The sequence below is a fragment of the Arvicanthis niloticus genome, chromosome 2 (genome assembly GCF_011762505.2).
Source record: "Arvicanthis niloticus isolate mArvNil1 chromosome 2, mArvNil1.pat.X, whole genome shotgun sequence".
NCBI classification, from domain to species: domain Eukaryota; kingdom Metazoa; phylum Chordata; class Mammalia; order Rodentia; family Muridae; genus Arvicanthis; species Arvicanthis niloticus.
In genome coordinates, this window is record NC_047659.1 from 1,198,701 (window position 1) to 1,218,841 (window position 20,141).

The 20,141-nt window shown below is 49.5% G+C and overlaps 3 protein-coding genes across 5 annotated transcripts; 1 reads left to right on the forward strand and 2 right to left on the reverse strand.

Annotated features, from left to right (window-relative positions):
• Window positions 1-81: 81 nt before the first annotated feature.
• Surf1 (SURF1 cytochrome c oxidase assembly factor) lies at window positions 82-2,786 on the reverse strand. The gene is made up of 9 exons (XM_034495529.2): window positions 2,625-2,786; window positions 2,325-2,376; window positions 1,971-2,104; window positions 1,809-1,891; window positions 1,076-1,264; window positions 737-809; window positions 501-663; window positions 287-368; window positions 82-208 (listed from the first exon to the last, which is right to left on the reverse strand). Exons 1-9 carry the CDS (start codon window positions 2,784-2,786, stop codon window positions 139-141), a joined length of 1,008 nt encoding a protein of 335 aa, XP_034351420.1. The 3' UTR covers window positions 82-138.
• Window positions 2,725-8,267, forward strand: Surf2 (surfeit 2). Of its 3 annotated transcripts, none has more exons than XM_034495534.2 (6): window positions 2,731-2,862; window positions 3,061-3,215; window positions 3,771-3,874; window positions 5,118-5,300; window positions 5,425-5,591; window positions 5,980-8,267. In XM_034495534.2, the coding sequence occupies exons 1-6, from the start codon at window positions 2,785-2,787 to the stop codon at window positions 6,064-6,066; spliced, it is 774 nt and encodes a 257-aa protein (XP_034351425.1). In that variant the 5' UTR covers window positions 2,731-2,784; the 3' UTR covers window positions 6,067-8,267. The 3 variants fall into 3 exon arrangements, with proteins under 3 accessions (XP_076784437.1, XP_034351425.1, XP_034351424.1); XM_034495533.2 differs by having other exon boundaries at window positions 5,983-8,267; XM_076928322.1 differs by lacking the exon at window positions 3,771-3,874 and having other exon boundaries at window positions 2,725-2,862.
• On the reverse strand, window positions 6,320-20,098 carry Surf4 (surfeit 4). Its single transcript, XM_034495531.2, has 6 exons — window positions 19,845-20,098; window positions 13,344-13,530; window positions 12,344-12,420; window positions 11,660-11,703; window positions 11,019-11,205; window positions 6,320-8,453 (listed from the first exon to the last, which is right to left on the reverse strand). Exons 1-6 carry the CDS (start codon window positions 19,890-19,892, stop codon window positions 8,187-8,189), a joined length of 810 nt encoding a protein of 269 aa, XP_034351422.1. The 5' UTR covers window positions 19,893-20,098; the 3' UTR covers window positions 6,320-8,186.
• Window positions 20,099-20,141: the final 43 nt, after the last annotated feature.

Genomic DNA, 20,141 nt, shown 5'->3' on the forward strand with positions numbered 1-20,141 from the left:
TGGCCTTTGGTTATTTGGGTTGGCACAAGTGTGTGCTCAGATTAGACTGTCCCCTATAAAATATTGAGGCCAAGTCAGGGATTTTACAAATCAAAATCTTTATTTTATAGTATTTAGGAACAGGTTCATTTTGAAACTTCACACACCTGGTGTCCGACGTACAAATTTTTGGAACCACAAGTATGATGTGGCCGCGCACAATCCGTACCTGTGGTTGAAAGAAATTAATTTGTCCCCTATACAGTATGGGAGTGGGGGCTGGGTAAGAAGAGGCAGCAGGACTAACCAGGTAATGATGTATTGCATGTGTTCATTCCGAAGAGTTACTCTCGTCTGACCACCAATGGGTCCTCCAGGGGCTGTGCTCTCTGTGGAGACAATACAGTCAGAGCCTAATAAATGAGATGTCCCTCTTCCTGGTCTGCCAGGGTAGAAGGGGGGATGGGACAGAGTTGACTATCCAGTGGAGCATGCTCTCTGCTACAGCAGGCACAACATACGGAAGTCTGCATCAATGAAAATGGGGTCCGATCCTGTTATCTTGGCCATGGCTTCCAGGTCCCGATAATACCAGTGATTCCTTTCTGGGCTGTTCTCAGGAACAAAGGGCTTCCTGTTTTCTGTCAGCCTCACTATACCAACTAGGTCCACTTCTCCCAGAACCTACAAAGAAAAGGCAGGATTAGTTTTTATAGGGGTCCTGAATGGAGACTTAACTGTACATCTCACATCTTACCTGGCCTTTCTGCCTGGTCTCAGGATTCACTTTCTTCCTCGGAACAAACCCTCTGTTAACCAGGATGGTGACTCTGGAGCAATAATAAAAGTGTCCCTTTGGGTGAGAAGAGTTCCAATACACATTGTCACTGATGGTCACTGAAGCGTCTATCTACTGGGCATATAAATGGTCTTATTCTGTGGATTCAACTAGTGATTGAAACCCTAGCAATGAAGTGCTAAGAAAATTGCTTGATGTTGGAGATGTTCAGGCAACATTAGTTGGATCTCATGGATTTCCTAGGGTCGTGTGATTAAGCACAGGGAAGCTGGATAGGCTCAGCAGTGGACTACTCACCCCAAGTCCGAGCAATGGAAAGGAGTAACTACATAGGCCCCACTTTCAGTCGAGGATAATCTGCCAGCATCACGGACCTCTCGGACAGGGTCCACCATGGTCCGGGGCATTATGTACAGCTCTTTGGAGTGGTCAAAGTGCCCCCTGACCTTCACTGGTCTATACTCCAAATTTTTCAATTCCATTGGGCTACAAGAAGAAAAGAGAAGGGCTGTAGGCAAGCCAGACTTGTCAGAATCAATCCACTAAGCAGAATGGGTAAGAAAGGCTCGGGAGGATCATCAGACAGGTTACGTCCCTCCAGACTTCTGGTGCCAAATGGCGATAACCAGCCCAGTTTTTTCAAGGGAAGTATGAGTTTCTGTATGGCTACTTTATATACATAAGTCCAGACTCCACTTGTTACCTACTCTGAAGGATAAAACTTATAAAATTTGAGAGGGCAGTAAGTTTAGAGGACATGTTTTAAAAGATCATCACCTTCATATTACCCACCAGTGCTACAACCAACTGTCACCACTATGGAGGATCCCTCAAGACCTGAAAAAAAATCTGTCACCGAAAATGAATGTTTTCTATTTATATTCTGTGCCCTTTTGGCAAGTTCATAAAGGCAGTCAGCAGCCAGTTTAGTGGCAAACAGGGTTCCCATCAAAGGACAACAAATTACACCAAACAGAAGAGCCCCACTGCTATCCCTTAGGTTGGATGGATAATGGGCATCCACACTCACTCTGCAGGTAGAGGGATGGGCTCAGCCATGACTCGCGACTCTAATTCTGCAATGAGTTTCAGCTTCCATTTCCGACGCTGGACCTACAGAAACAACATGAGCTGAGCAGACATCAGTGGGGTCCAAAGCTCAGAGCCACCCAAATTCGACCCCAGTCTTCACCTGCCAAGTCCCCAGGCCAAAAGCAGTAGCAGGGATTAAAAGCAGGAGCCACTGGAGAAAAGAGTCGTCCTCTGCTTTAGCGGCAGCTGTTTGAGCAGTAGAACTGCAACACCTGCGTGGCCTACAGACCATCCCTGGAGGGGGTTTTACAACATTGGCATGGGGTCAGAAGCCCTAGAACAAACAGAACTGGGTGGCCAATTCCTCGAGAATTATACCCCAGAAAATGTATGGCAAAGGGGGCAATTAACAGGACCTGTGCCCAGCCCTCCCCCAGTACAATACACCCAGTAAACCACTGTGGGCTGAATAGAAAGGTGTTCCCAACCGCACCCAGGTCTGGGCGCATCTCACCTGAGCGGACAGAAAACCCAAAGGCGCTCCTCCCGGCAGCGCAGAACGGGGCCTGCGGGGGACCAGACAAGCCAAGGGGCTAAATCCAGGGACCCCACGCCTGCCACGCGCAAACACCAGACACGGTCCAACCCAGCCCCGCTCAACTTTGAGCTGTCTTCTTGGGCAGGGTCCTCCCTGGCACCGCTCCTCCCAGGACTAAGTTCTCTTGGGCAGGGTCCTCCTCGGCCACACTCCACTCCAGGCCCGGCCTTCCCGGTCCCTCTTCTTCGGCAGGATCCTCTCTAAACCCCCGCTTACCGACCCCGCGTAGACCCATTGCGGCCATCGCGTCATCCGTCGCCGCAGCACAACCAAAGCAGCCATCTTTGGGCACTTCCGGGATCGAGAAATCTCCTTCCTTCCGGGAAGGCACTCTGCCTCACGTGGTGGCTGTGGCGTCAGATGGGCTTCTCCGGTCATGGACGAACCACCCTCAGATGTGCGTGCGTTCCTGCGCCAGCACCCCAGCTTGAGATTGCTGCCCAACACCCACAAGGTCGGAAGAGAACGGTGACGGGGAAAGAGTAGGGCCAGGAAGGAACGTGACCTGGGAGGAGTGGAACCTCGGAGGACCGTGGCGTGAAAGGGGGAACCAGGGAGTATTGTGCCTAGGAAGCAGTGGGACCTAGGAGGACAGTACAGGGAAGGGGCGGAGCTGGCAAGAACCACCTTCTGACAGGCTGTTCAACCACAGGTTCGCTGCTCCTTAACCGGCCATGAGCTGCCCTGCCGTCTGCCGGAGCTCCAGGTCTACACCCGCGGCAAGAAGTACCAGCGGCTGTCGAGTGCCTTCTCTGACTTCGACTACACAGCATTCGAGCCACACATTGTGCCCAGCACAAAGAATCGGTACGTAGTTGGCCGCCAGCGCATAGGTGCAGGGCCTGTGCCCCCTGCTCTGAGTATGTTTTACCAGGAGACTACTGCTTGTGGCCCTTGCAGTTGTTCCCTGAAGCCAGGCTGGGCAGTGCCAGTTCCACTGTTTGGGGATCCTATCTATGTCTGTGTGGTTGATATCTCCTCACATAGATCTCCCTGAGTTGTCTGACCCCCAAACATGCACCATGGAGCAGTGCGAGACTGCTGTTTCTTGGATGACAATCTGGGTCCTTAATCCCAGATATTGAGTAGAATTGTTTGAGAAGCTGTTCTTGAAACTAAGCCAGTGTAGTTTGGTTGGCCTAGAACTCACTGTGTAGGCCAGGCTGACCTCAAAGCCTGCCTCTGCCTCCTAAGTGCTGGAATTAAAGGCCACCATGCCCTTTTCAGAGTCCAGACACTGAGACTAGATACAGAGTATCCCCAGCAGTTGTCATTTGTTTGCAGCATGCAGCCCTGGTGGAGCCCACAAGTCTGAGTCCTTGGTGTGCACTGCCCCTCCATACCCACCTGTTTGCCTTGTAGGCACCAACTGTTTTGCAAACTCACCCTGAGGCACATCAACAAATCCCCAGAACACGTGCTGAGGCACACCCAGGGCCGGAGGTATCAGAGAGCACTTCATCAATGTAAGTCACCCCCAGAAGCTCGGGCCTTTAGGATGCATGCCCCTTGCTCCCCAGAAGCCAGAAAGGTGCCTTGGCCATCATCGATCCTTTATTGATGCACTTGCTTGGTCTTGCAGTTAGGAGGCCAGTGGCTCCTGATCTCCCCACTGCAAAGCCAGAAGTAGGTGAGAAGGAATGCTATAGAGGCCTGATATTCCATAGCAGGGACAATCCCAGGGTGGCTCCCATGCTGAGGCTGCAAAACTCTAGTTATAGGACAGGTCCATAGTCATCTGATACTGCAGGAGAGGCTTGAGGATCATTCTCCTGACCAGGATTGGTGCCAACAGTCCTGTAGGCTCCAGAGGATGAGGGGTCTTGCAGCTAAAGGTTGGTGGCTTGAGCAGGGAAGGGAACTTGGAGACAGGCCTCCGGTATTTCTTGGGTATAGCCAGGGGTGGGAAGGCATCCCAAGCGATTGAGAGTGGAGACTCCTGTGGTTATTTTAACTTCCAGGTGGGTTAGAGAAGGATGGGGCCAGCTTGAGCATGAGGGAGGTGAAGGTCTCCCATTCATGCCACCACAGGCAGAGGGTAAGAAAGGGACTAAGATTAGGTAACTTGGAGGCTCCTGGGGTGAAGGAATTAGACAGAGAGAATGAAGGGTGGGGGTTTGCAGAGGCTGGGGATGAGTGGAAGGCCTCAGGGACTGCACTGCCTGCCCTGCCCGACAGGCAGATTTCAGAGGGTGGGAAGGTAAGGAACGTGGACTGACTGCTGGTGCGGCACAGCCAGATCCTCCCACACATGAGGAGCTCCTAGAGTTGGTACCTGGGCTACACTGACAAGTGGCAAGCTAAGGCTGGGATGTGCCTTTGTTAGTTTTGTCATGTGTTGCATTTTGACAGGGAGGTGCTGTATAGGAATTCCAAGACTGGAAATAGCAGTTAGTTCTATCAGATGTCAGGTCCCAGTCAGACCATGAGCAGTGATGGTTAGAGGTGGTATCTTCCACCCATGAAATGGTGCTGACCTAAGTAGTTCAGTGCCTGAAGACAACAGTGGTGACCCAGTAAGTTCCTTCCCGGAAGCCTCATTCCTGCTCCAAGTTCAGGAGAGGTGAGGCCAGGCAGTTTCCCGAGGTCCACAGCCTTTGGTTGCCCAACCCTATCTAAGATAAAGGAATAGAACCCTGGCACAGTACAACCCATAGCTTAGCTGTGCGTCAAAAGGGTATCGGTGTAATGAGCTTGCTGTTCTCCTAGATGAAGAGTGTCAGAAACAAGGTGTGGACTATGTCCCGGCCTGCCTTCTACACAAGAGGAAGAAGCGGGAGGACCAAATGGACAGTGATGAGCTCCCAGGCCAGAGAACAAGTTTCTGGGAGCCAGCTTCCAGTGATGAGGGAGGCACCCTGAGTGACGACAGCATGACAGACCTATACCCACGTAAGCAGGCACAGCCTGATCCCTGCCGTGTCTCCTGCTAGATACCTTATGATCCTGCTGTTAGCCATTTTTCCCAGGAAAGGGATACTTTTACGTAGCTCAGCCAAGTGTTTGTTCCTTCCAGCTGAGCTGTTCACAAAAAGAGAACTGGGCAAGCCCGAGAACAATGACACTCCTGAAGACTTTCTGACAGACCAACAGGATGAGAAGCCAAAGCATTCGGAAGAGCAGAGCACTAGAGAGAGAGGAGAGGCCAAAGTGGGCCACAAGAGGGACCGTCAACTCAGGAAGGTGAGTGGTGTGCTGTAAAGTGCTGAGGGTAGGGAGGGCTACGGGGCCCAAGCTGAGTGAGGCTGGACAGCTAGTGCTCCCTGTGGTTTCAGCAAATTCTACAAGTGACTGTCAGGTAGCAGCCTATAAATATAGAAGCCAAGGCCACTTCAGAAGGTCTGCAGGACTAAGTCCTGACTGCTTGGAGCTGGGGTACCCCCTTCTCCCGCCCCCTAACACAGGACTCAGAGGCTTAGCTGCTGGGCACCACTCCCTCTCTATGGGGCAGGATGGACAAAGTCTATACTCAACTGTGCTGCCTTCTCCAGGGCCCCACACTGACCCAAGACTGCTCTTCAGCCTCATCAGACACAGTGCCTTCCCTAGTCAACATTCTCTATTTTGACAGAAGCAGCTCACCTCGCTGACCAAGAAGTTCAAGAGCCAGCATCACAAGCCCAAGAATTTCAGTTCCTTTAAGCAGCTGGGGAGATGAAGCCTGCAAAGAAAGCCTTTGGGTGTCCTTGGAACTGGCCACCAATGTCCTGACATTGGCTCTTGTCCAGAGTGAGCTGGAGGTTCTGTCCAGAAGATGGCAGCAGCAAGGACTTGAAGATTCCTCTCCATGCATGGCTTTCTCTGTAGTGTTCAGTGACCCTTGCTGTAGCTCACTATAGCATCCTGAGCCTGGCCAGGATGCCTGGCCAGGTTCCCAACCCTGGCTGGTCACCACATAGGATCACACTATATACCACAAATGCCATTATTTATTTTTATGTTTCCAAAGATCAAAACATTTTCAAACACAACTAAGATATAAAATACAGCATAAAAATGAGGTTTATACCTATTCCCACATAAAGCTAAAGCATTTTCAGAAAACTTTTGCCAAACCAGTATGTGTTTTTTTGTTTGTTTGTTTGTTTTTTTCTCCCATCCTAGGCATAGCCCACAGGAGGCCACCCTTGGGATGAGGGTTCCCATTCCAGGCAGAGCTCACAGGAGGCTGGTCAATGGGCCGGGTGACCTTGGGATGAGGGCTACTGCTGCATGGCATGTACCTGCCTCCCAGGATCTGCCCCACTCCACAGACTGGAATGTCATGGGGTGCCACTGCAGGTGGGTGTGCACTGAGGCAGCTGAGTGGTAAAGAAATAGCATGGCCTGGGCCACTGCTGGAACTCACTTGGGAGGAATAGGCAGGCCATAAGGCTGCAGTAGAACATGGACTAACTGTTGAGAAGGTGGATTCAGACTGCAGAGCCAGCTAGGCAAGGGACTGACCCAGGGTGACTCAGACAACAGTCCTGCCTACCCAGCTGATGCCAGAGAGGAGGACCTCCAAGACTCTGTACCCAAGGGTGAGGTAAGCTTCCAGCTTCCCTCCAGGGGTTCTAAACCTGTCTCTGTTCCCTCCAACAGACCTGGGAGAGATCCAAGAGGAACCCAACTACCCTCATGGCACTACCATGCAGATGAGCAAGACCATAGCATTAGACACCCCACCCCTCTCCCAAAAAGAGAAACACAGTGTAAGGCAATGTTAGAAAACTTTAAATACAGGACTGAGATCAAATTGGTAAGGCATCACAAATTGTAAAAAGTATCTTGGCTGCATCCAGCAGAGCAAGTTGACAAAAATCTGAGCAAGCAACAGCCTCAGGGAAATGGTGGCATCAGGGCTGTTGGGGTAAGCTCAGCCTGGAACAGGGAGTTAAGCTAGGGGGTTGGGGGACACAACCTGTGGAGTTCAGGCCTTGCTCTGAGAAGGTCAAGTGTGAGGTAACTGGGTTGAGCCTGGGTGTCTTTTGAGTACTGGGGCTCCTCACTTCTGGACCCCATGGCGTCGCTGTTCCCCAGGCTGGTTCCATGGTGGTTATGGGCCATCCTGTGAGCAGCCTGCTCTCCTGCCCTTTCCACCACCAAGCTTGAGGGATAGCAGCTTTCTAAGAACTTCCTGCCGCTTACCCCATCCATTCCTGCTTGGAGCCATGAAAACTCTCAGGATACCTTTCACCCAATAAACAGCATCCAGCCAGCTAACATCAAGGACTTGGGCCAGCAGTAGCACCCACCTTTCCAATACTGTACTGTTCTCTTGACTTGGGGTTTCTCTAACATCTTCACTGATCCTATAAAATACAGGGGCAGAAGCAATGCTGGGGCCACTGGTAGAATTCTGAACTGGAGGTTTAACTGTTTGGGGTTTGGCTGGACATCCTAAGTCATTTAGTAGTTTGAGCTAAGGATGTAAACTAAGAAGGGAAACTGCTCTGAATGATAAAGTACAGCTCAGTATGACTTGAAGTCCCTCACCCCCAAAAGGAACTCAGAGACAGGAAGAATGAGGCCATAGGCCACCACACTGTCTTCTCCAAGCCTTGGCTAAGGAGTGACCATCCAGCTGGCCAGCCCTGGACAGTCAAACTCCAGACTATTTCCAAAGAAGATTTTACCTCCAATTTTCAGGTGTCTGCAAATAAAGTTCTCAAAACATCTGTGCCTTTACCAAGGGAGGGGAAGGGAAAGGACACATAAACGCTGGCAGTTTGTTGACTCTGCCCTGAACCAGTCCAGGGCCTTGTGTCTCAGCCAGGGAGGGAAGGGATCTGTCTGTTACCATTCTTTCTTCTTCTCATCCATGGAGACACCCCCTGGGCCAAGAGCCACCACCAGGAGCAGGCCCCCAATCACTGACATGGTCTGGAAAAAGTCATATTTCAGGAAGTCATGCATGGGTTTATAGACCGGGATTGTCCAGAAGGCGTTGAAATACACGTTGATGGCAAACAGCCAGACGACGAGAGTCAAAGCTGCCAGCTTGGTTTTAAAACCAATGGCTACTAAGATCATCAGAGCTGTGCCCACAATGTTCTGGACGATCTGCACAGATTCAAAAGGAAAAGACATTCAGACTGAAGGTCAAGAGAAAGCTGTGCACACTTGTATCTGAGCCAGGCTCACATAACTTTCACCAGGACGCAGTGAGAATTGGAAACTAAGCAGGGAGAACACCAAACCCGAAAATATTGAGGTAGACAGTAGCAATACAGAATATTAAACTCCCAAAAAGAGTTCTATGTTAAAGATGCTATGGCTTTACATGTACTCTCCCAAATACCATGTGTTGGAAAATCCCCTAAATCGTAACAGTGGTGTTTGCCTGATACGACTTTGATGAGTGATTAGGCCAAAAGGAGGCTTGCTTCCTAGATTCACCACGGGATACCCTGTGTTCTCTAGGTAATCTACACGGTCCTTACCACAACACCCTGACCGCTTGACCTTGGGCTTCCCTGCCTCCAGAAGCATAACTGAGTGAGACATCATTCTATTTGCCTCTTCTGTGGTATTCAGTTAGAGCAACAGAGAATGAACTAAGAAAACTGATGTCAAGAAGTGAGGCTGGGTTGAAGAGATGGCTCAGTGGTCAAGAGCACTTCCAGAGGACCCAGGTTCAAATCCCAGCACCCACGTGGCAGCTCACAACTGTAACTCCAAGATCTGACTGACACCCTCACACATACATGTAGACAAAACAACAATTCACACAAAAATATTTTTAAAAATAGAAGTGAGTCTATTGCTAAAGAAACACCTGACTAGAATGGGAGTGACGGTCAGACTTAGACATTTAGAGAGAAGCATACTGTCGTGAGTGGAGCAAAGAAGGCCACTACGGGAAGAGCTGACAAGGTAAGACAGGGACTTCACTGGTGGTGTTTAACGGCCTTGGCCACCATCCTGTTGCAGTATAAACAGTAAACATGAAACAAGGATTTATAAAGCAGAGCAAAGGACATTCTTGTTAGAAAACTGCAATGAAGGCCAGGTTATCACATGCTTTTAATCTCGAACTACACTATAGACTGAGTTCAGTACAGCCACGGTTACAGAGAGGAAACCTGTCTTGAAAACAAACAAAACAACAACAAAAACAAAAAAAAAAAGGAAGAAAGAAAGAAAGCTGCAGTGAACTCAGCTTCATTGTGCCCATGTATCTGGCAGAAGACACTCAGCAGCAGTGACGCATTCAGGTTGACATGTAGCTACTTTGGATTCTGACTGCTAATAGTGAAACAAGGGTGCAAAAACTGAATTCATATCAAGGGGAATGTGGAAACATCTAAAAGTTCTCTGGCCATGTGGGAGAAAATGCAAGATGATTTTTCAGGGTCTATGTAACCCAGAACTACCTTGAACTTAAAATCTTGCCTTTGCCTCCTGGACACAGGTGTGTGCCACATCTGGCCAACCAACAATAGAAAAATTAAAATTAAAAAATAAGTTTGTATTTGTGTTTATGTGGAACAGCGGAGGCCAGAAGAGAGTATTGGATATCTTTTATCACTCTCCAGATACTTCTTTTGGAAGTAGGGTCTCTTCTGAACCTAGAGCTCATCTCAGGGAGGGTGGAAACAGCAATCCAAATAATCCTCCTTCCTCTGCTCCCCTCAAAGGCCATTTTACAGGCATTTGCTGAATGCCTGACTAGTTACTCTCATGCTAAGAGTTGAATTATGGTCCTCATGACTGCAGAGAAATCACTCTTAGCCAGTGAGCCACCTCTCAGCCCCCAAGCACTGTGTTTCAGTGTAAAAGATTTAGGGAAGATTAGTGACAGTGCTACCCTGGTAGGTCTCTGTATGTTACTGAGCTCTGTAGCTGGATATTTTACAATGAACTCGGTAATGTGGGAAGAGTCAGGAGGAGAGGAAGAGGAGGAGCTAGGAGAGCAGAGATGTAGGAGCCAGGGAGGATCACACATGTATCGAGAGCAGTCCTGGGTAACAACTTATATCTATCTAAGTTAGTTAATTGGGTAACACTTCCAATTGTGTGGGCATCTTGTTATTTGAGCATTACCAAATATATAAAACTAATGGATAATCTTTAAGCATTAGAGTCTCCTTTCTACCGGGTACTGCATGGGTAATAACGGGATGATCTGGGCTCAGCCAAGCATTGTGGAGACAGTGTGGTAGATTGGCAGAGCTATCTCCCATGCTGGTGTCTCGTGGGTGGCAGGACCAGTGCTTTTGGCCAGCAGCTCAGGCATGAGCTGCAGTCAGAGTTGGTGGGCCGCTGCTCTTGGCCTCAGGCCTTGTCTAGTCGGGAACATGGCAGCCCCGTAACAAGATAGACTGGGTGCCACAGTTTTACATATTATCTTTAACAGAGCTCAGTTCATCTACACCCACCTAGCCACTCATGCTGGGTATACCTTCCCAACAATGCCTTTCTGCCAGCTCTGCTTCTCCATGTGATATATAAAAATCAGAATGTACTGGCCCACAGTGTGAACTGAACTCTAAAGAAAAGAAGTCAGAAGTCTGCAGAGAAGGCATTGGTCTCTCTCCCAAGTGGAGCTAGGCCGGCTCACTTACAAGCATGAGCTCATCTCAGGTTGTGCTGAACTACAGCTATGCCAACAGGTAGCATACTCACAGAGAAGAAGCTGGCATCAAAGTGAAGGAGGGTCATGAACATCAGGACCAGCAGGACCCTTCCTCCAAGCTGCATGTACTGCTTGGGGGAGCTCTCACGCATAGTGGGGACACCAGCAAACATGCTCTTCCCTTCTGAGCGGGACTCTGCCAAGAGCAGCAGCAAACCTCCTCCTAAAGCCAGGTTCCTGGGGAACAGAAACATCAGCTACAATCACCAGGTCTCTGTCCACCAGGTCAGAGCAACAGAGAGTCTGGCATGGACACACCAAGGCCCGCCCTTCCCTTTCTCCAAAGCAAACCACCATTCAATGGGACCAGGCCAAGCTGAGTACAAAGGATCAGCCTCAAGTTGAACCATCAGGAGGTTCCTTAGATGCACACAGAACCAAGCTCTGGTCTCTACCCACTTCCACTCAGACCCTCAGTCCACACACCAATGCAATATACGGCTAGAAGACAGGAGCCCTCACTATCAAGCCAGGATTCCAGCTGTGGGGTGAATACTCTGCTGTGCCCCACTAGAAACATGCTTCTCAGAGGCACAGTGGGAACTACAGAGCCAACTCTGTAGCACTAGCCAACAGGTGCTCAGAAGAGGACAAAAGGACTCTATATTCTTATCACCTAAAATGCACCTACCTCATTAAAAACTTCAAGTCCCACAAAATGCTGTAGGCAATTGTCTAAAGGAACAGAGAAGAAATTGAATCAGGAACAGAGGAAAAAATTGAATCAGCATTTCACACCAAAATCTATAGCTATCACAACAGCATGAGGCAGACTTTCCAAAAGGATAAGAACATAAGATACACAAAACTATCTGAGACACGGAGAGTGGGTCAGTAGGACCACTTGGCTCATTATATCGAACAGAGCACAGTGTGCCCACTAGGCCTGCCTGCCTGAGAACTGTGCTGTGATGCTCAAAGCAACTGCAAGACCACCAGTACAAATCGCTCTCCTCCTTAACTGTGCTACTCTGGGTAATCAGACATTCTTACCTGTCATATGCTGTGACTCCCAGCTCACATACAGCTTTGGCCTATGTCTCTGCCACAGGAAGTTCAGGCAAAAGGGAATGATGGTTCAGTACCTATGACTAGCTCCTGCTTGGGGCCATCTGCTCCTAAACATTATTATCTAGGAAAGAAGACTAGCTAGCCACTTTTCCAAAAAGAAAAATAGCTCTGGACAGCCAGATACACAGAAAGGCTGAAGGGGGAAGACGCTGGACCCAATACATAGCTCCACCAAAGCAAAGCAAAGTGAGACCTACCCCATACCCCATGTACCCAAAGTGAGAACCACCAAGTGACTGTGTACCTGCAGTGCGATGATTCCAAACAGCCCAAAGCAGGCATACTGCACGAAGTTCCTGCTCAGCACCAAAACACAGCCAGCTAGAAAGAGGACAGAATTAGGGGCTACCATGTGTCCAAGATAACAAGACACCTTTATTCCAATGCTGCTGAGCTACTGCACCCCAAGCAAAGCACCTTCCCAGAGCCTTAACGGCAGGCGGGCCTGTGCCCTGAAGCCTGCTCAGCTTCTGAAGAACACTAGTTCAGATCATACTTTGCCGTGGAGAGCTACAGCTCCTTGTGCCAGGGACGACAAGTGCAGGGCTGACTGTTCCACTGTGGAACACATCCAACAATGCTTAAATGTGCAAGACCTTCCTCACCTCCTAACATGCAAGGGCAAGAAAGCTGCCTGCCACCAGAAGATATGTTGTCAGAAAACTAATGTGAGCCCAAATGCCCTGGTTCAGTGCTGACTGAAACCTTTTGTCCTTTCTGGATACCATCTGACCTCCTTAACTGCCCAGGCTCTAGCATCTCTTCCTACATTTACAAGCGAAGACTGTGTCCAATTTCTTTTTTGTTTGCTTATAGACAGTCTTACTATACAGACCCAGATCTGGAACTTGTTTTATTACATAGGCCAAGTTGGTCTTGGACTCAAAGAGAAAGCCTCTACCTACCTCTACCTCCCAAATGCTGTCATTCAAGGTGTGAGTCACCACACCAGGCTTATGTCTAATCTCTATAGCAAGTTTAAAGAAATGAGTGCAAGGGTATGGACCATCCATCCAAAAGCTCACAGAACCAAACCGTGGCTGGCATGTTTCAATGCCCAGGGCTGTAATCTCAGCTGAGAAGCTCTTAAGTGTTTGTCACATCAGCCTTCAGCCCAGGAAGGGGTACCTGGACCTCAAGTTCACAAATAGCTTCTCAATGGCCAACAACCACAGTTTGGGGAATATCATTCAAGGGAACAGGATGCCCCAGAAGTATACTAGAGAGGCTACAGAGCCACTTACTCAGCTGTCCCAGCAGGTTGAGGAACACGAAGGATGAGGCCAACAGGTAGCCACAGCTCCAGGTGGTGTCAATATAGTCACGCTGCTCACTCCACTGGAACCACATGCGGATGCCATCCTCCAGAAAGGTGCTAATCAGGCAGAGACGCGCCACATGAGGCAGATACTGCTTGGTGACTCGAAGAAACTGTAGGACCACAGAACACACTGGTGAGGTGGCTGCAAACTCATCATGTGGACAACAGGTCAAAGGAGACAAGCCAGCTCTCTGGAAGGCAGAGGCCTTCAGCAGGTCCAGTGCCTTGCCAGGGCAGATTACAGGATTCAACACCTGCTTTAGATGCTCCCTCTGAAGTCTAGACACATGATGATCAACACTTAGTCCCAGAGACAAAGACAGCATCGCACACATCTAGCACAGGACCTAAGGCAATGTCTAATACTATCTACCAGCTTTGCTCTACCTCTACCAGCTATCAAAGGAGAAGTACCACAAGATACACCGTTCCCATGACCAATGAGGCCCATTAACAAGTGGGAGACACAGAAACCATCTAAAAGGTTCTCAAGATATCTCCAGCAGAGGGATTCTCACACCTCGGCACCGGTGGAGAGCATCAGCAGAGCACCCCTAACCCCTACCCTCAAGATGCCACAAGCAGCATTTCCAACTGTGGCACCAAAATAAATCCCTCTGTTTTTCTACCTTTCAACAAAATCTCTCTGGAAAGTTTAAAATCCTATGGGGTAACTGTGATACAGACAAATAGCTGTACTATGGGCTGGAAAGAAAGCACTGAGATATTCTCAGAGCCTGTATGACAAGGTAAAAACTGCCAAATATGAGAGACCAACAAGGACTGCAGTGAAACTCAAGTGTGCCAGCAAAGGGCAGTTCTGAAAGGTGTACGAATGGCTTTCTTCTGTCCCTGTGAGGAGGACAGCTGATGGCTTGATTAGACCACAACCCTACTGAAGCCAGATGCAAATACCATGCAGTTGGACGCCATACTTCTCATACCACCCTTAAGAGCTGAGGGGCAAAGTGAAAGAAATCCAAAGATATCCTGAAGGCCTAGAAGAAAGATCAAGGAGCTGCCCATGAACTGACGTGTCTAGAAGAGTCTAAAGTACAGAGTCTGACCCGACCAGGGCAGCAAGGAGAACATGGGCTGTGCAGGCCCTCCCATGGCTGACTAAACCTCCTGTTGGACTAGATGAGGATGTACATAGGAGTATTCCCAAATTCTCATCACTTTACAAAGCTACCATCTCAGCAGCAGATCACCTGGGCATCCCATGGAGGGGTGTCCAGGCTTGCCTCAATCTGGGACAGGGAAGAGGAAATCACACACAGCACTGAAACCCACATCCTTCAGACACACAGCCTGTATGTAACCCTGGTGTGTATCTGCATATGCTTACTCAGCCCTACTGGAGAGATGGCATAAGCCACACTGACATCACCACAGAGACTAGCCAGCAGCTCTAGAAGGCAGAACACAGACACTCAGGACACATGTTTTCACCCAGTGCATCCTTGTCTAACCCTGGCCAGCAATGTGCTCAAGGCATGGTGAGCTAGTTAATTTTAGGGGTGGGAAAGGTTTCTACCCTCCAGCAAGTAAGGACCACGCAATTACTGGCTGCTAAGATTCCTTCCTAACTTACACATTCAACAAATCTGTAATAAAAAAGATGTGCTTTAAAACAAGAAAAATAGTCAGGCATGATGACACAATGTCTGTGATGTCAGCTTCTTGAGAGGCTGAGGCAGGAAGTTCACTTGAGCCAAATATTTCAAGACCATGTTTGGCAACATAGAGACCCAATCTCACAATGAACACAAAAGAGGTCCAAATATGCTTAAGTTTTAGGGCCCTGGTAGAGAATACACATACTACATTCTGTTAGGTGCGGGTACAAGTGGCACTACTCACCATCCCAGTTTCTATTCATGGCCTTAATATCCTAGAAATAGCCAGTAGTGATGCAATCACCAATAATCTATGAAAGTAAAGAATACCACCACGGATCTCAGAGTACTCCTGAGAAATGGACCCCATATTGTTAAGTACCTAAAAGAAGTTGTGCAGACCACAGGAGGGTGTGGACTCTCAGGCAGCCACAGATACTGGAGGTGTTCTGACTTGCTTCCAAATGAGAACTGTTCCTCAACACAATTACACTGGGGCTGCACCCACCGGATGAACAAACCAGCCCAGCCTTGCTGCAGTCTGCTCCTCCCTCAAAGAACCTCATCACAGATGCTCAATTGCTATGAACACAATCTAGCACAATCCACTAGAAGTAGTTAAGACATCCCGACAAGTCTGCTACTCTTAATTGGAGTGTCTGGGTCAAGAGGATTAAAGAGTAGAAGACAGTAATGGAGGGAGAGACAAGTCACATCTCCCTTCCACACCAGAAAGGCTGGAAGACTGACACAGTGTAGTATATGTTGAACTAAGCACATTTGCTGGGCTCTGCCTTCCAAAGACAAGTATCTATCAACTGGGTGCAGGGCACCAGTCAACAGCCCTCCTTTGATGTGCACTGACTGAACACAGGAAAAAGCCAAGTTAATAACAAAGGCAGATCCTTTCCGTGCATCTTGTTCACAGCTCCTGGCTCACATCACACTATTTAAAAGGGTTCCCATGCCAGGCAGTGGTGGCGCACGCCTTTAATCCCAGCACTTGGGAGGCAGAGGCAGGCGGATTTCTGAGTTCGAGGCCAGCCTGGTCTACAGAGTGAGCTCCAGGACAGCCAGGGCTACACAGAGAAACCTTGTCTCGATAAACCAAAAAAAAAAAAAAAAAAAAAAAAAGTTCCCACAGTCACGTCCCTTCTGCACTTGCAGGCCACTGTCAATATCCTAGCTCATGCTGGCCATGAATACCAACAAACGCCATAACTATGGTTCTCATTGCAGAGCCTGGAAAAACCAGTGGTAGATGCTAATGAGGAAAGCTTGTGGGACGAGAAGTCAGTCAGGTCAATCCATGAAAACCAGGCTTCTCATGACAGGCAGTGAAGCATCCCAGTAGCATAAGAAATGTGAAGATGGCTAGAGAAAAGGCTCAGCAGTGTAGAGCTCAGAGGACCCAAGTTTGCTTCCCAGCACCCACACGGTAGCTCACAACCATCTGTAACTCCAGTTCCCGGGATTTGATACCCGTTTCTGGCATCTCTGGGCATCAGGTATGCAAGTGGTACACATACATGTAGACATACATGTGGGCAGAATGAGGAAGGCTTAACTCTGTCTCAGAGGGTTAGCATCTGTTGAGGGGACTGAGGGGATTTAGGATATAATCCTATCTGTCCTGAGATAGGACCCATGAAACAGGTCAGGATCACACAAGGAATGCCGATGCCAATATGCAGAGCAGAAATACCAACTTCCTCTTTGTGTTCACGACAAAAATGGATCCATGGCAGCTTAGTCTCCCTTAGTCTGGGAGAAATTTAAGGAAATGGCAGGTTAGATTTCCTGCCTGGGTGTAATTGGAATTCCACTGGCTCAGGAATTGAGAGCAGCAACAGGCAGACAGGGTCAGCTCAACAGTGTGGTGGCTAACCTGGACTCTACGACCCTCAGCAAGTATACATCAAACAACATGGATAGGTCTCCAATGCATCATGGGTGTAGGACCTGCAAGACCACCTGAATAAAGGCCGCAGTCTGTGAGGACTAGTCCTCATCTTCCAGGTACTAACCAATCTCCAATGTCTCTGCCTCACTTCTCCAGAAGGGGGCACTGTTCAACCTCCAGTCAAGACTAGCAAACAGAGAAGTGAGTCAGCTTCCCAATCCTTAAGGTAAAGTGCGGGATGACAAAGCACCGGGGAAGGGAGGCTCAGGCCCAGGACAGCAGGCCCTATCCAGGCCACATCAAGCCCACTGTGGCACTCCTTCCACAAAGGCCTCACAAACTCCTGGGTTTACTTCTGCCACTTTTTTTTTTTCTTGTTTTTTTTGAAACAGGATTTTTCTCTGTAGCCTGGCTGTCCTGGAACTTACTCTCTAGACCAGGACTAGTTCTGGCCTCGAACTCAAAGATATGCCTGCCTCCCAAGTGCTAGGATTAAAGGCTTGCACCACCACTGCCCAGTAGTTTTGCCAGGACATCACACCAAAGTAAGGCCCCCTGCAGCCTTCCTATCACCTTGGTAACAGCCTTCAAGCAGAATCCATTAAGCACTAATGTTCCTTGTTCCTGGTGTGAATTCATTTGGAAACTACTCTACAATCTGTCTAGCTGAATCAAGTAGCAGCCACAGGACATAGGCATGACTTTGAGTTCCTGGCTCTTTCCCACTTGGTTTCTGATAGCGTCTGAAGGTCTACCTCCTGCATATCAGCACTTTCTTCAGGGCCTGGTTTCCTACATCATCCTTGGCTGCCAAAGGGCAAGGAGCTTGATGGCAGATCAGAGATGTAGCTCACAGGAAGCGGCTAGCAGGATCCCAGTAGTATATATCCCACGGCACCAACCTCCACCATATTAAAAGGATGATCTACCAACATGGGTGAATGCTGACCTCTGGGTAACAAGACCTGGACTGTGCAGATCATTGACAAACTTCTCTGTGGCCCTGGGAGATGGAGCCTTGATAGTCAGCCTCACAGGAAGGTAGGTGCTCAGTTAATGGCTCAATGTTTTCATCACTGTCAGAAACACTTTTTCAGGTCTCATATGAGAAGCCCGGCTTTCCAGGCAAATCTGTTTTTGCAAACTCAGTTCTACTTCTGTTTCCTAAAGACATGGATCTGTCTGACAATACCATAGAGGTAACACCCCACTTTCTAACACATTAGATCCTTTCATTTAGAAAACTGGACCTTCCTCGTTGACGAATTTGTTTTCAAGAGTGCAGATGACTATCCAACACAAAAGTTCCCAGGACTGGTTACACTAAGGTCATGGAAGGCTCCCTGATGCCTGCTTGCAAACACAGAAGGTCCTGATACTGGTTCAGAAGAGCCAGAGTCACATCTCAGAAACTCCTGTGGTGTCCTCTATCTTCCAGGTGGACTCTGAAGCTAATCCCTGAAAGAATTCATTGGGAACTTTGGTTTTAAGCAGCAGGCCATCTGCAGTACTGGCATCTTTCCACTGATGTGTAGCTGAAATGTGACTCCAGACCTGAGATGCCCTGAACACCAAGCAGTAGGAGACCCAGGGTTTCTTCCTGGGTGGAGGACAATGGCAAGTCCAGGAGCCCAAACTAGTTACTTAGTGGAGGTGGATATTGTATTCCCCACAAAAGCCTGTCCAGTTCCAAGATTTGGCTTCTTTCACTTAAAACAAAGTACATAGAGGACTTCATAAAAGATGAACTCTTCCTCTGGTTGAAATCTATCATTCGATAGTTGGCAGCTTCTTGGATATATTTCATCTCAGTCCGGTTGTGAAATCCACTTACAAAATGCCTTCATTTTCCAGCTGAAGATCCTGAGGTGAGCAGCTCACAAACTTCTCTTGGCTATGGAGCCATCTTCTTAAGAGAGTTGCTGCTACTCAGGGAGATAAAACTGGGTCACCAAGAATTATGTCAATGAAACCCATCACATGAGAAAGATCTTGGTCCTTGAAAACTTTTATGTCTTTGTGACAGACACAATTTTAAAAATATGTATTTAATGCAAAACCGTGACATTAGAAACTTTTCTAAAAGGGGGGGGGGGGGGAATGCCTTAAAGATCAGCTCACAGGAAAATGGTTCAATAGAACCGAAGGAGAACAGGGGAGGTGACACCCCTCAAATGGAGAGGTACAGCAGCTCATTCGACCCACAGCTCATTTGAAGATGCTCACACACACCCAAGCCTTCCAGTACTCTAGGCCACAAAATGCCTCCTCATATCACCAACAGCCCCGAATACACTAAGTGAACCAAAACAGGCTGGCGGGTGGGCCCCGGCACCATCCAGCCTACAGGGCTAGTTCAGGTCATATCATTACTTCGCAGATCTCACGGGGCAATTTCAGAAGTCAAAGGCTCCCACTCAACAACTCCCACCCCATTCGTGTCCAACTTGATTTTACAACGCGGTGCCACCTGCGCCTCTTTCCGGCTCTAACCCTGCCCAGCCAGTCGCTCGGGCCCAGACTCATCTCAGGCCTTCCCTACGGTTCACATGCCACCTGTACACTAGGGAGGGAGAGCCGAGGGACAGGCTCCTGTCCTTCGGCAGCGTGGACACAGATCGGGCAACCGGAGCAGAGTCCACACGAAGGAGGGAGGGACAGGCCGGTGCCGGACAGAGGGTGGAGGGGCCTCGCAGCGGGGCGCACAGAGCACCTCCTTCCCCAGAGGTCCCCAAGGAGCCGCCGCGGTTCAGAGGGCACAGAGCAGCACCGCGGGCCCTGGGAGCCTCCCTGACCGCCCCTCGCCCAGCCTCCCTCGGATTTCTCCGTAGAGCTAGGCAGGACGGCGAGGGCGGGCGTCCGTGGGGCCGTGATGGCCAGCGGGCTGTAAAGCAGGCCGCACCTGGTCGGCGAAGTCCTCGGCCGTGCCCATCAGGTCGTTCTGTCCCATGGCGGCGGCGGAAGGCTCAGCTGGCAGGTCCTGGGCGCTCGCGCCTGCTGCGGCCTCCACAGGAAGTACCCGGCGGCCGGCCTCGCTGAGCCGCGGCTGCTCTGGCGGCTGCCACGTAGGCCAAGCCTTAAAGGGGCCGCGCCTCCCGCCGCGCCGCGCCCCGCCCCGCCTGCAGCGCGCCCTCACGCTCCAGACCCCGCCCGCCACGCTCGTGGAGCTCGGCGCCGGCGCTCCGCCCTCCACAGGCAA

Coding starts and splice junctions, on each gene's coding strand:
- Surf1 (XM_034495529.2), bottom strand. CDS start 2,786: ATGACCGGAGAAGCCCATCTGACGCCACAGCCACCACGTGAGGCAGAG. Junction 810..1,075: donor TTCCATTGCTCGGACTTGGG/GTGAGTAGTCCA, acceptor TTATTGCTCCAG/AGTCACCATCCTGGTTAACA. Junction 209..286: donor ATGCAATACATCATTACCTG/GTTAGTCCTGCT, acceptor TTTCAACCACAG/GTACGGATTGTGCGCGGCCA.
- Surf2 (XM_034495534.2), top strand. CDS start 2,785: ATGGACGAACCACCCTCAGATGTGCGTGCGTTCCTGCGCCAGCACCCC. Junction 3,875..5,117: donor TCAGAGAGCACTTCATCAAT/GTAAGTCACCCC, acceptor CTGTTCTCCTAG/ATGAAGAGTGTCAGAAACAA. Junction 5,592..5,979: donor GGGACCGTCAACTCAGGAAG/GTGAGTGGTGTG, acceptor CTATTTTGACAG/AAGCAGCTCACCTCGCTGAC.
- Surf4 (XM_034495531.2), bottom strand. CDS start 19,892: ATGGGACAGAACGACCTGATGGGCACGGCCGAGGACTTCGCCGACCAG. Junction 13,531..19,844: donor CCGAGGACTTCGCCGACCAG/GTGCGGCCTGCT, acceptor GTGGTCCTACAG/TTTCTTCGAGTCACCAAGCA. Junction 11,704..12,343: donor TTGGAATCATCGCACTGCAG/GTACACAGTCAC, acceptor CTGTTCCTTTAG/ACAATTGCCTACAGCATTTT.